At 38.6% G+C, this 14585-nt stretch overlaps 1 protein-coding gene across 2 annotated transcripts in view; it reads left to right on the top strand.

Moving 5' to 3' along the window:
• The window catches only part of SLCO1B3 (solute carrier organic anion transporter family member 1B3), a 41892-nt gene extending 27496 nt beyond the window's left edge, over positions 1–14396 (top strand). For both annotated transcript variants that reach the window (XM_070410605.1, XM_070410606.1), the window contains 5 exons: positions 556–721; positions 5661–5845; positions 8352–8416; positions 10164–10281; positions 13310–14396. In XM_070410605.1, coding sequence (XP_070266706.1) covers positions 556–721; positions 5661–5845; positions 8352–8416; positions 10164–10281; positions 13310–13499 — 724 coding nt within the window. In that variant the 3' untranslated portion in view covers positions 13500–14396. The remainder of the gene's footprint in view (positions 1–555; positions 722–5660; positions 5846–8351; positions 8417–10163; positions 10282–13309) is intronic.
• The last annotated feature ends 189 nt before the right edge of the window (positions 14397–14585 follow it).

The following is a 14585-nucleotide window of genomic DNA, read 5'->3' as shown; positions in this document are numbered from 1 at the left end:
TCTCTCCCGCTTCCCTCCTCCTCCTCCCCCTCCTCCTCCTCTTCTCCTCCTCCTCCTCCTCTTCTTCCTCCTCCTCCCCCTCCTCTTCTTCCTCCTCCCCATCCTCCCCCTTCTCCCCCTCTTCCTCCTCCTCCTCCTCCTCCTCCTCCTCCTCCTCCTCCTCCTCCTCCTCCTCTCTTCTTCTTCTTCTTCTTCTTCTTCTTCTTCTTCTTCTTCTTCTTCTTCTTCTTCTTTTAAAATATATATTTTATTGATTTTTTACAGAGAGGAAGGGAGACAGATAGAGAGTTAGAAACATTGATGAGAGAGAAACATGGATCAGCTGCCTCCTGCACACTCCCTACGGGGGATGTGACCCCAACCAAGGTACATGCCCTTGACCAGAATTGAACCTGGGACCCTTCAGTCCACAGGCCGACGCTCTATCCACTGAGCCAAACCAGTTAGGGATTCTTCTTCTCCTTCTCCTTCTCCTCCTCCTTCTCATTCTCCTTCTTCTCCTCTGTTCTTCTTCTTCTCCTCTGTTTTTGATATATGTCTATCATATCTTTCCAGAAATAATCCAGTGTCATCTCACATAAATGTACCACTTTCGTATTGCAACTCAGACTGCAATTGTGATGAAACTGAATGGGAACCAGTCTGTGGGGACAATGGAATAACTTACATATCACCTTGTCTAGCAGGATGTAAATCTTCAAGTGGCAATAAGAAATCTATGGTGAGTATTAGGTGTGTTTTTTTTCTCTTCTCCCCTAATCAGAATCACAGATTTGATTTACAAATTATTTGTCAGATATCTCTCTTTTTTAACTTTACTTTGATTGTTAACACTATTACAGATGTCCCAATTTCCCTCCCTTTGCCAACCTCCACCCAGCCCCCACCCACCCTTCATCTGGCCACCACCACACTGTTGTCTGTGTCTATAGATTTTGCATATATTTTCTTTGGCTAATCACTTCAACTTCTTTCAGCCAGTTCCCCCTCCCCACTGACAACTGTCAATCTATTCGTGTGTCCATACCTCTGTTTCTATTTTGTTCATCAGTTTATTTTATTCATTAGATTCCACATATAAGTGAGATCATATGGTATTTTTCTTTCTCTGACTGGCTTATTTCACTTAGCATAATAATATTCAGGTCCACTTATGCCGTCGCAAAAGGTAAGAATTCTTTTCCCTTTTTTTATAGCTATGCAGTATTCCATGGTGTAAATATACCATAGTTCTTTTGTCTATTCATTTACTGATGGGCATTTGGGATATTTCCAGATCTTGGCTATCCTATATAATAAAGAGGTAATATGCAAATTGACCACCATGCCCTCACACAAAATGGCCACCCCTGTGTGGGCACAAGATGGCTGGCAGGCAAGGGCATTTGTGGGCAATCAGGCCATCAGGGGAGGGTAGTTAGGGGCAACCAGGCCACCAAGGGAGGGCAGTTGGGGGGGACCAGGCTGGCAGGGGAGGGCAGTTGGGGGTGACCAGGCTGGCAGGAGAGGGCAGTTGGGGGTGACCAGGCCTGTAGGGGAGGACAGTTGGGGGTGACCAGGCCTGCAGGGGAGGGCAGTTGGGGGGGACCAGGCTGGCAAGGAGGGCAGTTGGGGGTGACCAGGCTGGCAGGAGAGGGCAGTTGGGGGTGACCAGGCCTGCAGGGGAGGACAGTTGGGGGTGACCAGGCCTGCAGGGGAGGGCAGTTGGTGGGGGCCAGGCCTGCAGGGGAGGGCAGTTAGGGGTGACCAGGCTAGCAGGGGAGGGCAGGTAGGGGCAACCGGGCTGGCAGGGCAGGCAGTGTGGGGCAATCGGGCTGGCAGAGGAGCAGTTAGGTATCGATCAGGCTGGCAGGGGAGTGGTTAGGGTGTGGATCAGGCTGGCAGGCAGAAGCAGTCAGGGGTAATCAGGCTGGCCAGCAGGTGAGTGATTGGGAGCCAGCAGTCCTGGATTGTGAGAGGGATGTCTGACTGCCAAAAGGATCGGGCCTAAACTGGCAGTCAGACATCCCCCAAGGGGTCCCAGATTGGAGAGTGTGCAGGCTGGGTTCAGGGACACCCTCCTCCCCACCCCCCCCCCCCCCCCAGTGCATGAATTTTGTGCACAGGGCTTCTAATTGTAAATAAAACTGCTATGACCATAGGAGTGTATATTTTTTATAGTTGGTGTTTCAGGAATCTTAAGATATATTCCCAGAAAAAGGATCACTGGGTCAAAAGGCAATTGCACTTTTAATATTTTGATAAACCTCCATACTGTTTCCCATGATAGTTTCACCAGTCTGCATTCCCACCAACAGTGCACTAGGGTTCCCTTTCTCCACATCCTCACCAGCACTTTTCATTTGTTGATTTACTGATGATAGCCATTCTGACAGGCATGAACTGATATCTTATTATGGTTTTTATTTGCATCTCTCTGGTGATTAGTGATGGTGTCTTTTTTCCCTCTATATCTATGTTCCTCTCTATTTCTTCTTAAAATAGCCTCTTTAACATTTATTCCAATACTTGTTTGGTGGTAATAAACTCCTTTAGCTTTTTTTGTCTGTGAAGCTCTTTTTTCCCCTTTAATTTTAAATGATACCTTTCTGGATCAAGCAGTCTTAGTTGCAGATCTTTGCAATACTTCACTTTGAATACTTCATGCCAGTCTCTGAGTGTTCCTGTTGAGAAATCAGCTGACAGCCTCATGATAACTCACTTTTAAGTAAATAACTATCTCTCTCTCTTGCTACCTTTGAGATTCTCTCTTTATCTTTAATCTTTGCCATTTTAATTATGATGTGTCTTGGTGTGTGTCTCTTTGGGTTCATTTGATTGGAATTCTCTGTGCTTCCTGAATCTGTGTGACTTTTCCCTTCACCAGGTTAGGGAAGTTTTCTGCCATTATTTCTTCAAACAGGTTCTCTACCCCTTGCACTCTCCTCTTTTTCTTCTGGTACCCCTATTATGTGGATGTTGTTACACTTGATGTAGTCCCAGAGGTTTTTTAGACTTTCTTCATTTCTTTTAATTCCCATTTCTTTTTGTTGCTCTACTTGGGTGCTTACTGTTATCTTGTCCTCTGATTCATGGATTCAATCCTCTGCTTCATCTAACCTGCTGTTGATTCCTTCTAATGTTTTCTTAATTTCAGATATAGTATTCTTCATTTCTGACTGGTTCATTTTTATGATTTCTGTGTTCTTTTTAATGCTTAATCTCTTTGCTTAAGTTCTCACTGAGATTATTCATTCTTTGAGCATCCTTATAACCACTATTTTAAACTCTACATCTGGTATTTTGGTTGCTTCCATTTCATCCATTTCATTTAATTCCTTTTCTGGGTATTTCTCTCTTATACTTTTGTTGAGGGAATTTTTCTTTGTCTCCCCATTTTTTCTCGGTGTATTAGGTAGATTTGCTATGATTCCTAAACTTGTTATAATGGCTTTATGATGGAGGTATCTTGTTGGGCTCAGTGGCACAATCTTCCAAATCCACCCAAGCTCTGTGCTCCAGAAATGTTTTTTGTGGGTTATGTGTACATCCTGTTGTAGTTGAGTCTTGAATGTTGAAAGCTGTTTGCCCTTTTATGTGTGGAGTTGACCCTTCAGGCTGGGTGACTATAATGGTAAACTTCATTCACCGTGTATGAGATGCTATGTAGGGGATACCCCCTCCCCCCACTCCATGAGATGGAGTTGTTCCCAGCAGGAATCCCACTCTGGGTGTGTCACCTGGGTAGCTAGTTGGGTCAGTCCCTGGTGTGGTGTGAAGCCCACCACTGGTTGTGTTGGTTCTGAGTCTACTTCAGTGAATTTCAGGTACAGGTCACTGTCAACATTGTATATAACCAACCTTGGGCTGCCTATCTGTAGCTACCATGCTGTTCACATTTGTGTCTGTGTCTGCTGGACCTGAGTGTGCATGGGAGGGGCAAATCTGTGTAAAAATGTCGGCTTCCTTCAGGTTAGAACTGGGGGCAGGGGGCAGATCTGTAAAAAGACTGAGGCTCCCTGAGGTCCGCCTCCACCTATTGGCTATGCTGCCTCCCCTGAGGTTGCTTCATCTTCCTCCAGAGCTCTCCAAAGAAAGACTGTAGTGTGAGCCGAGGCTAGCCTTGATCCACAGCCTCTTCTCCTGGTTGTAAGCTCAGTAGGGTGGGGCAACTGGGATCAGGAGGATAGAGCTAGTGAGTCCCCTACCTGGGGATCATGCAGGCAGGCACTCAATGAGAGGAAAGTGGCCCCTACTTCAAAGACAAACCCCTCAGTCTCTGCCACAGTCTCCAACTCTAGTTCCCTCTAGGAGGGGTCCCTGCAGGTTCAGGTTTGGTACAGTCAGCCATCCCCTCTGCAGGAGAGACTCAGCCACCCTGGGCTCAGGGGGATAGATCAAATGTCTCTCTTGGGGATGATGCCAGCCCAGCCCACAAAGGGTGAGGGGAGGGAGGGGAGCTAAGCACTTGGTCCCAGGCCCAGACAATAGCCTCACACTTTGAATATTTCTGCTCTGAGCCACTCTTTCTTCTCCCCCCAACCCCCACCCCAGCCTCCCCGCCGCTCTGCAGAACTACACCCAGTGGAGGTACCCAGGACTTGGCAGGGCTAATCCAAACAGCCTCCCATTGTGGATGGTGCCCACTAGCTTGTAGGAGGGAAGTGAGACTTCTTCCTCTTCCTGGGGTAGTGCTAGCTGAACTCACACGAGTGATTAGATTTGTCTCCCCACAATGTAGCCACACAGCCCAGTACTCATCATTCTGGCTCCCGAAGAGAAGCAAAATTAAATCTCAAAAATCATTTGTTCCTAAGTTTTCTCCTTCTATGTTCTATTAGGGTATTCTGTTGGATTTAATAAGATCTGGTAATAAGATCATCTATTCCAGCAGTTCTCAACCTGTGGGTCGCGACCTCTTTGGTGGTCGAATGACCCTTTCACAGGGGTCGCCTAAGACCATCCTGCATATCAGATATTTACATTACGATTCATAACAGTAGCAACATTACGTTTATGAAGTAGCAATGAAAATAATTTTATGGTTGGGTCACAACATGAGGAACTGTATTTAAAGGGCCAGAAGGTTGAGAACCACTGATATAATCTCATTATGCTCTTGAATGTAGTGTTTACTGCCAAGGTAGAATTCCATCACCCCTGACTGGCCACTTTTCCCCTGGACTCTGCCTTATTCCAATGAAGGACTCTGCCTACTTCCAGGTTTTGACCCCTTCCAAACTACTATATTTTCTGAATTCCTTGGGAAATCCCTCCTCAAGAAATGTCCTTGATACTTAGTAGAAATTGTTAAAGAGAGTAATTAGGTGTGTTATACATAGCAAACGTGAGTAGAAAAGAGATAGTAAGAGAATTTATATTAATGAGAAAATTACATACAGAGTTTCAGACATTAATTTCTTCTATTCTTTCCTAATTTTTAAATCAGAAATGAATTAAATGTTAATAGTCATTTACCTTTTTTTTTTTTCTAGAAGGGAACCCAGGAAACTATTTTGCCTTTCAACCATTACACAACTGTATTTTTAGACTATTTTATTCAAAATCTGCAATTATTTTAGCTTGAATAAATGAGACTTCCTTAACTATAATGGACTGTATTTATAGACCAATCATATTGTGCAGATATATTCCATAATATTTCAAAAACTGTTTTTTAGGTGTTTCATAACTGTAGTTGTGTAGAAGCAACTGGTTTCCAGAACAAAAATAACTCAGTGATTTTGGGTGCATGCCCAAGAGATTATCAGTGTGTAAAAAAATTTTATATGTATATAGCAGTGCAAATCCTGAATTCATTTACCTCTTCATTGGGAACGGTCTCAACTATCATGCTGGTTTTTAAGTAAGTATAATTTTTAAAAAATATTTTTATGTATATTAGACTATAAACACACCTAATAATGTACATATTTTTCCATAATATATTTGGAACCCAAATTCATACTTTGTTACACTTTAATGTTCTAAGAATGCATTTTCTTAGGATTATTGTGATACTTCAATGTCATCATTAATCATAATTTAGCTCTGATTTTTACATTATAAAAAAATAGATTCTATACTTGCTCCTCTTGCTAAAAATATTAAAACACAGACTAATTGATAATTGCTTCAATCCTTAAAAAATTCCTGTTGCGATTCTAAATGAACTTTTAATTTTGAAACACCTGTATCCTAATGAGCCTGTCAGGATGAATTACCTATTGATTTTATTTGAAGAAAACATTTAGGAGCCCTACTGTATAAGGTCTATAATATTCCAAAGCTTTTAATCCACTCTTAGAATGGTTTTTGACCTAGTCTCTCAAATACATTCCCAGACAAAAGAAATATATATGAACAGAATTCATTTATTTCTTCACTCATTAAACAAATATTTAGAACTGTGCTTGATAAATATAATATACCAGGGTAAATAAAACAGATAAAGTACCTATTCCCATACAGTTTAGAGTCTGACAGGGAAGACTGACATAAGATAAATAAGCTTAAAAATAAACACATAATTACAAATTATCATTAATATTCATAAAGGAAAAGAGTTCTATTGAGAGAATTAAAAGGAAAATCTAATTTAGGATTGAGGTGAGGAGCTATAAGGAAGAAGACTCAAAGAGCACTTTTCCAAAATATGACATTTAATCTAAAGATCCAGAGAATAAGTTAAAGTTAGCCAAATGAAGAACTTCACAGGTCTAGGTGCCAATGCTCAAGGCAGGAAAGAACTGGTGTGTTTGAGGAATTCAAAGAAGCATGTTGGTTGAAACATAGTTAATAAGAGAGAAATGGCACAAGATAAAACTGCAAGGTTAGGAAGGTACAGATGAGACAAGCCCTATCAGTGAAAGTAATTTTTCAATCGCCTAAAATTGAAAACATAAAAGACTTGAATGTAGGTCTTAAGAACATCCTATCTAATAAAAGAGTAACATGCAAATTAACCATCACTCCATGACAAAGATGGCAACGCCCATAGCGGCAAGGGGGGCCGCAGGCAGCACCCAGCAGGGCCTGCTGGGCAGTGGCAGTGGCGAGCCACAAGCAGGCAAGCAGGGCCAGCAGGCAGCGCCCAGCAGGGTCTGCTTGCCCATACCCATGGTATGGAGCAGGAAGGCCCTGCAGAGAGCAGAGAACCACGGGGAGTGGGCCCAAGCCATTAGTAGCACATCCTCTGAGGGATCCCGAATTGGAGAGAGTGCAGGTTGGGCTGAGGGATCTCCCCACCCAACCTCCCCCCCACCCCTGTGCACGAATTTCGTGCACTGGGCCTCTAGTATATGTATAAAGATGGTGACCTGGGTAAGCATCTAATTATACTTATAATATAAGACCTAAGTAGTTGACTACAAGTAACTGTCAGCCAACAGCATGACATGGAAGGGGAAAAACAAACAAACAAACGTATTGACTTTGTAAAAATGAATATAGACCTATAAACTGAGTCTAAAATTGTTTAAATTCTACTCTAACCCTGAGTATTGTGACATTTTTATACTAATTTATTTCACAGATACTACTCCACCTTAATATAAATGTTGTCTACTCAAAAGGAGAAGTCTTCCATATTTGCCAAATTGCAGATTTTAACTTACAGAAAATCATCTCATATTAGTTTGCATCTCAACCAGTCTTAGCTTCTGAGTTTAAAATCTCTCATGAAGAAAACTGGGGTTTGAGAGATCTTTGTTCCATCATTAATGACATTTATATTTTATCATATTGAGAAAGTGGTTAAGATTAACATTACCATATGTCAAAAACAGGCATTGATGTCTCACCAGCCTTTGATTTTATCAAAAGAAAACTTTTGGGAAGCAGACTCTAAAATAAAAATATACATTAGAATTAGACACTAAAGTACAGATATTTTTGACCCCCAACCCCGTGGTTGTATTATGTAGTTCCTGGATCATATTAGTCAACTTTTCTGTTAACAGCAATGACAGAAATAAGATGGTAGAAAGAGTTGTGCTGTGACCTAGACCTAAAGTGTGTGCTCATGGCCTGTCAACTAAATAAACCACACAGACTCAACTTCTTCCTAGACATAATAATGTCTGTTCTGACCACTATCTTATAGGATTTCATAAGGAGCCAATGTGAAAATGTTTGTTAAATTGTCCTGAAATCATAATGCATTAAATAAATAAGGTAAAAATAATTATTATTATCATTCAGATATTTTCCTTTTCAAACAACTGAAAATGTAATTTTAAATAAAGTCAGCTATTTACTTAAGGGTTTTTATTCAACCATGAAGAACAATGACACAGAAATGTTTTAATATTGAACTCAATTTGGCATTTTAAAGATGCTTTAATGAAGTTTTTGCTTTTATTTTATTTCAGAAATGTTCAACCTGAACTGAAATCACTTGCAGTGGGTTTCCATACACTCACTATACGAGCACTAGGTATGATAAATAGGTTATAAATTCAAGATGTAAATTTTCACATCAAAGCTCAAAGACAGAATATAATTAATTTCAAATTTTAAGAAAGTAAAAAAAAAAGTATGAATAAATTTGATTTCCATTTTTGTGATAAATGACAAATAATATGTGACAGAGGAAAACTGGGTGAATTAAAAGAGAATTTGTTAATTCTGGTTCAAGTCCATCTTTAACTAGAATAAGGAATCATATTTGTTTTACACTTTTTCCAGCACAAAAATAGATGGTCTGTAAAGTTTGTTTTGTTCTGCTTTACTTTCAGAATTAAGAATATTTCTTCCCATAAGCAGAGTAGAGGGCCTTCCTTTTACACTGAGGGGGTTAGTACTCCAAACAGCTCAGGAAGGGCCTGGGAATGCAGTCAGACTGAGACTACAAAACAACAGAAGTGGACTTAACGCTACCTCACTTCCCACTGCCTAGTTCTCTAGGCTGGGGCAGCTAACTTTTATCAGAAGTTTAAAATGCAAGAGGAAATGAGAACTAAAAGAAATGAGCATGTTAGAATAAGGGAGTGTTTTGAATGAAAGCTGGGGAAATTTCAGGGTTTGTTGTTTCCTCTGTCCAGATCCAATGAAGAGGCCTTACTCCATAATCTAGAGCACAGAAGCTAGCAGATGAACATAGAATTTGGGGAGCCAGACATGCTGAAATGAGACTGAGGATAAAGGAAGTTCCTCTATGACATAAAATAGAATAAAAAAGGAATTTTGTCATCCTAGTTTGTGGGCATCCTATTTTGATATGTCCAAAATATGACACAATGGAACCTATTGCTTCTATGGAAAAAATGCCTACTGACTACCAATTCAAAAACAATTGGGGAGGAAGTCTTGGTGTTGGCACTTACCTTTTAATTTTTTTTAAAAAATGGAGTTGAAAATCTCCTGCTTTGGCAGCAGTTAAGCTGAGAGCTTTCTCATTTCCCTGTGAAGCTATGTCTATTTCCACTCTCCCAGCTCTCTTTGCCAAAAAAAAGGGGGGAGAGTGGCCTAGCTGGCTTGGCTCAGTGGATAGAGCGTTGGTCTGTGGACTAAAGGGTCCCAGGTTCGATTCCAGACAAGGGCACATGCCCAGGTTGTGGAGGGAGGCTGGAGCAAGGCAGCGGATCAATGATTCTCTCTCATCATTGATGTTTCTCTCTCTCTCTCCCTCTCCCGTCCTCTCTGAAATCAATAAAAAAAATTAAAAATTTTTAAAAAGGGGGGGATATGAACCAATATAACATTCATATTTTACAAACAACATTCTTCTTTTCACCAATCAGGCTTAAATCAATTGGCACTATAAGAACAGAGTATACAGGCATATAGTGTTCCTATATGTGGTGATAAGGGTGAGAGTTGATAAAAGATGTCTGTGCTATTATATATGGTTTTTGAATTGTTTTTTAATTTTTATTAAATTTCTTGTGGTGACATTGGTTTAAAAGATTATATGTTTCAAGGATACATTTTTATGATATATGATCTCTATATTGCATTGTGTGTCCACCACCCAAAGTCAAATCATTCTGTCACCATATATTTGACCCCTTTTATCCTTTGAGGTTCCCAATAATCTTGATTCTTGAGTACAGTTAGGCTAAAACAATGGAAGAGTCCTGAAAAGTTTTTAACTTTTTACTTAATCCCAAATGTATCAATGTGGATTACACCATTACATTTGAAATGTGTTCCTTGGGTTGACATTTCATCTCATGTTGCAGGAGGAATTCTAGCTCCTATATATTTTGGGGCTCTGATTGATAGATCATGTATGAAGTGGTCCATCAGTAGCTCTGGGAAGCAAGGTTCTTGTAGGATCTATAATTCCTCACTTTATGGGTAAGTTGTCATTAATGTGTCTTATTAATTTGTTTTTCTTTGATTAACTTAAAGAATTTAAAGAATGATATATTATTGACAGTATAATAATAGTATTAATTATAGCCATCATTTAATGAACTATATCCAGTGTTGTATCAGCAATCTGATATCTAATATTAATACCCATAAAAACTGTAGAATATGATTATTTTTCTCCTTTTCTTTAAATATGAAGAAACTAAAATTTAAAGAGAGTGAATAATGCTCAAATATCACACAGCTAGTGACAAAAAGATCTTGGATTTCTACCCAAATCTCTTTTGTTTCCAAACATTCCCCTCATACAGCAGCTATATTCAATGGTCTCTGACTTCTCTTTGAAGATACAAAATAATCATCTGGGGCTCTAAATTATAGGCCAATGGGAAACAAAGAGGAGAGAATCATTTCTATACTATTCTATTCATAAGGAAACAACTAGGTAGACAGCTAGAAAAATCGTGGAAATAATATGTTAACTGTAAATAAAAATTAATTGCAGATTAATCAAATATTGAAAATACAAGTATTAGAAGAAATTATGATAGAAATTTTTTTAATTATCTAGGAAGCAGGAATGTGTTTCTAAGTGTGACCCAAATCCTCAAAACCATAGTAGAAAAAAAATGATAAAATATTTTTAAAACACTGTATCACAAAACTTATCTTAAGCAAAGTTCAAAGACAAAAGTTAAACTGGAAAAAGAATTTGTAACTCACAACATAGACGCAAGGAAAATGTCCTCAACATATAAAGAGCTTTTTAAAATTGAGAATAAACAATGCCATATGCTGGAAATGATGTGGAACAACAGGAACTCTTATTGCTGGTGAGAAGGCAAAATGGTACCGCCAGTTTAAAAAGTCTCTGACAGTTTCTTACAAAGCTAAACTTAGGTTTATTGTATAATCAAGTAATTGTGCTCCTAATCATTTACTCAAATGAGCTGGGAACATATATCCACATAAAAGCCTACACTTTTATACTTATAGCAGCTTTATTCATAATTGCCAAAATATGGAAGCAAACATCATGTCCCTCAGTAGGTAAGTAGGCAAACAAACTGTGGTACATTTATACAACAGAATTTTATTCAATAATTAAAAAAATGAGCTATCACGCTAAAAACAAAACAAAACAAAAAAAGACAAGGCAGTCACCTAAATGCACATTGCTAAGTGAAAGAAGGCCGTCTGAAAATGTTACATACTTTATGATTCAAACTACATAATCTTTCCCAAAATCTGCACCATTTCAGCCAGCTAGAAATAGCTATCCCTCTTTATAATTCTATGCACTTTGGAGCTCACTCACAGGCCTTATCACTTTTTCTTTGGTCAATTGTGTTCATGCCTAAAATACTTCATTGCAAAGTAATTGCATAAAGATGGCTTAATGTGCAACTTTTTAAAATAGCAGTGTGCTCACCAATGAGTAGTCAACAAAAAGTTAAATTGTCACCTAGTGATTTTTTGGATTTATTATTTGGAGGTAACCATATAATTGTTCATTGATTTTATCTAGCATAGACAAAGAATATCAACAATTGCTAATTCAAAAAATAAAATTTTTTTTATATTAATCCTAAATTTAAAAACAACTTACTCAAATTTTCTCAATAACAATCACATAATAAGAAACCCATATTAATTTTTCTTGGTGGCAGTAAAAGTTTTGAAAAGCTTAACATTAGTGTATTACTACTTGACATACCCAAGCATGAAGCAAATATTTTTGTAGATTTTAAAATATTTCTTTCGTCATATCTGGTACACCACAAGATCCTACAGCAATTTGAATGAACTTAAGTTTAAACAGGTCAAAATTATATGATTAATGCCATTCATCTTCAATCAAAACTAATAATTGTTCAAAAAAATTTTTTGCATAAAACTTGTCAACATTTAGTTAACACTGCCTTGAGGCCAGTGAGTGCTTCCTAACCTACTAGGTCAGTGGTCATCAATCTTTCCTGCTCATTATAATCACCTGAGATGCTTTAAAAATGTACTAATTTCTGTGTCACACCTTCAGAGATATTTTATTTAATTTGTCAAAGAATGTGGCCTAGACGTGGGCGTTTTGAAATCTCTTCAGGTGGTTTTAATGTGCAGCCACAGTTGAGAATCCCAGGAATAGACCATGTGTGCTACATCATTTCATGTGATTTTGTTAAATACTTCCAGGAGGCCACACTGCAGGGCATTTTGGACTGCATTTAGCCTATAAACTAAACAGTGGCTCCTGGTTCAATCAGAATGGATTCAATTTTATTATCTCAGTCAATTCATTTCCTTTATAATCTATTACATTCCACATAAACTAATCTGTCTTTGAGAAAGTTAAAGCATTCCAAATATACCTCACTTTAATTTTTTTACTTATTAAATTGACATTGGTCAACATGAACATATTGGTTTCATGTGTGGGTTTCTGTGTTACAAGATCTGTATATTGCACCATGTGCCCACCACCCAAGCCAAATCTTCTCCTGTCACCTCGTATTAGAACCCCCTTTTTTCCCCACCCCTTCCCTCTGCTGTTTGTGTTCATAACTTAAAGTTTTATATTCCACATATGAGCAAAATCATATGGTTCTTAGCTTTTTCTGTCTGATTTATTTCACTAGCATAATGTTCTCAAGGTCCACCTATGTTGTTGCAAATGGCGCTATTTCATCCTTTCTTGTGGCTGAGTAGTATTCCATGTGTATACTAGTATGTACCACATCTTCTTTATCCAGTCCTCACTTAATAGAAAGCACTGGGTAGATCATTAATCAGCCTTAGATTCTGTGGCTAAATATTTCACTTAAAATAATAAAAGCTTCCTTGTGCTCCAATAAAAAGAATAACTAGAATTGCTGCCTTAATATTTTCATGTATAATTTCAAACATCATTTGTTTGTTTTCTGCCTTTAAAGTCTTCTGAATACTGGAGAGAAGCTGTGTGTAAAGTGTTTCACACAGTTTAAAATAAAAATTGACTTTCTTCCTCTTTTCACAGAAAGACCTTCCTGGGCTTGATTGAGAGCTTAAAATTCACAACAGTTATTTTGTTTGTTGTATTTATTTATGCTATGAAAAAAGTATATCAAGGAAAAGATACCAAGGCATCAGAAAATAGAAGAAAATCTGTGAATGAAGCAAACGTAGAATTCTTAAATAATGATGGTGGTGCTGTACCTTCTGCCTGAGCCGACTGTGTAACATATGTGTAAGGGTTGAAAAAAAAAGTCTTCTCTTGCTGGGTTTCCAACCAACATTGTATTAATTCAATAGGATGTTATTTTTGTGTATTTTATGGTCCTTTTACTAACTATTCCCATACTCTTTAGATATGATGGGGCAATGAATTACCTATGAATTTACAATAATGAAAAAAACTATAAATGAAAATGAATGTGAGTATTCATTGTTATATGACTGTGCATTTGTGGTTAAGATTAGAATATATGAACCATACAAATTTGAAGTGAGAGTAGTATGTAATAGAAGAAAAAGTATTTGTGTAACTCAATAAAGCAAGTGACTAGAAAATAGGTGGAAGTAAAAAAAAAAAAAAAATGAGGAGAGAAATTCATAGCCTAAATAAGGAGAAAAGCCTTAAACCTTTTTAAAAAAAACAAAGCAGTTACTCAAGCCCTGCCGGAAGCCGGTCCATCCTTGCTGCTTGACACAGTCGCTGCAGGAAAGAAACATCTATACAGCATATGTTTCAATGGACCTGGCATATATAGCATACTGTTTTTAATATGTTTGCTCCCTTTAGCGCCATGTGTTTTAACCAAGGTCACCTCTCCGAGAAAGGTTGTTTCCCCAGGTGGGGATCTTTCCCTGAGGTTAGGGAGGGGATACAACCCCTTAATTAAGTGCCAGGCGGGTAGTTAAGCTACATAATCTTTACTCCCTGGAATGGAGATAAGAAACGCCCTAACCTTTGTAATAGAAATTGACAGGATTAAAATCGGCTGGTATAAATACGGATGTAACAAGACAATAAACGTCAGATCCTCATCAGTTCCTAACCAGAACTCCGACCAGAACTTTGGCTGGAGATCCTGGCTATAGGTCCTGACTAGGCTGCTGACCAACTGAAGGCTGTCTTCGTGTCATTCCTTCTTCGCCGACTCCGTCCACACCTTTGGGGACCCCTGGACCTGCTGGGATTGGACCCCAGCAAAGCCCAAAGTCTAGTACAATGGAGGATTTATGCCATCATGCCATCTGTCATGTATGTATTAAGTCATATCTCTCACAGTCCTTAATTGAAGTTATCTAGC

Source organism: Myotis yumanensis, unplaced genomic scaffold (assembly GCF_028538775.1).
Source record: "Myotis yumanensis isolate MYYU_CA2020_CCGP unplaced genomic scaffold, mMyoYum1.0.hap1 SCAF_3, whole genome shotgun sequence".
Lineage (NCBI taxonomy): Eukaryota > Metazoa > Chordata > Mammalia > Chiroptera > Vespertilionidae > Myotis > Myotis yumanensis.
Note: the sequence above shows the minus strand (reverse complement) of the source record. Positions and strands in the feature narration are given on the sequence as shown.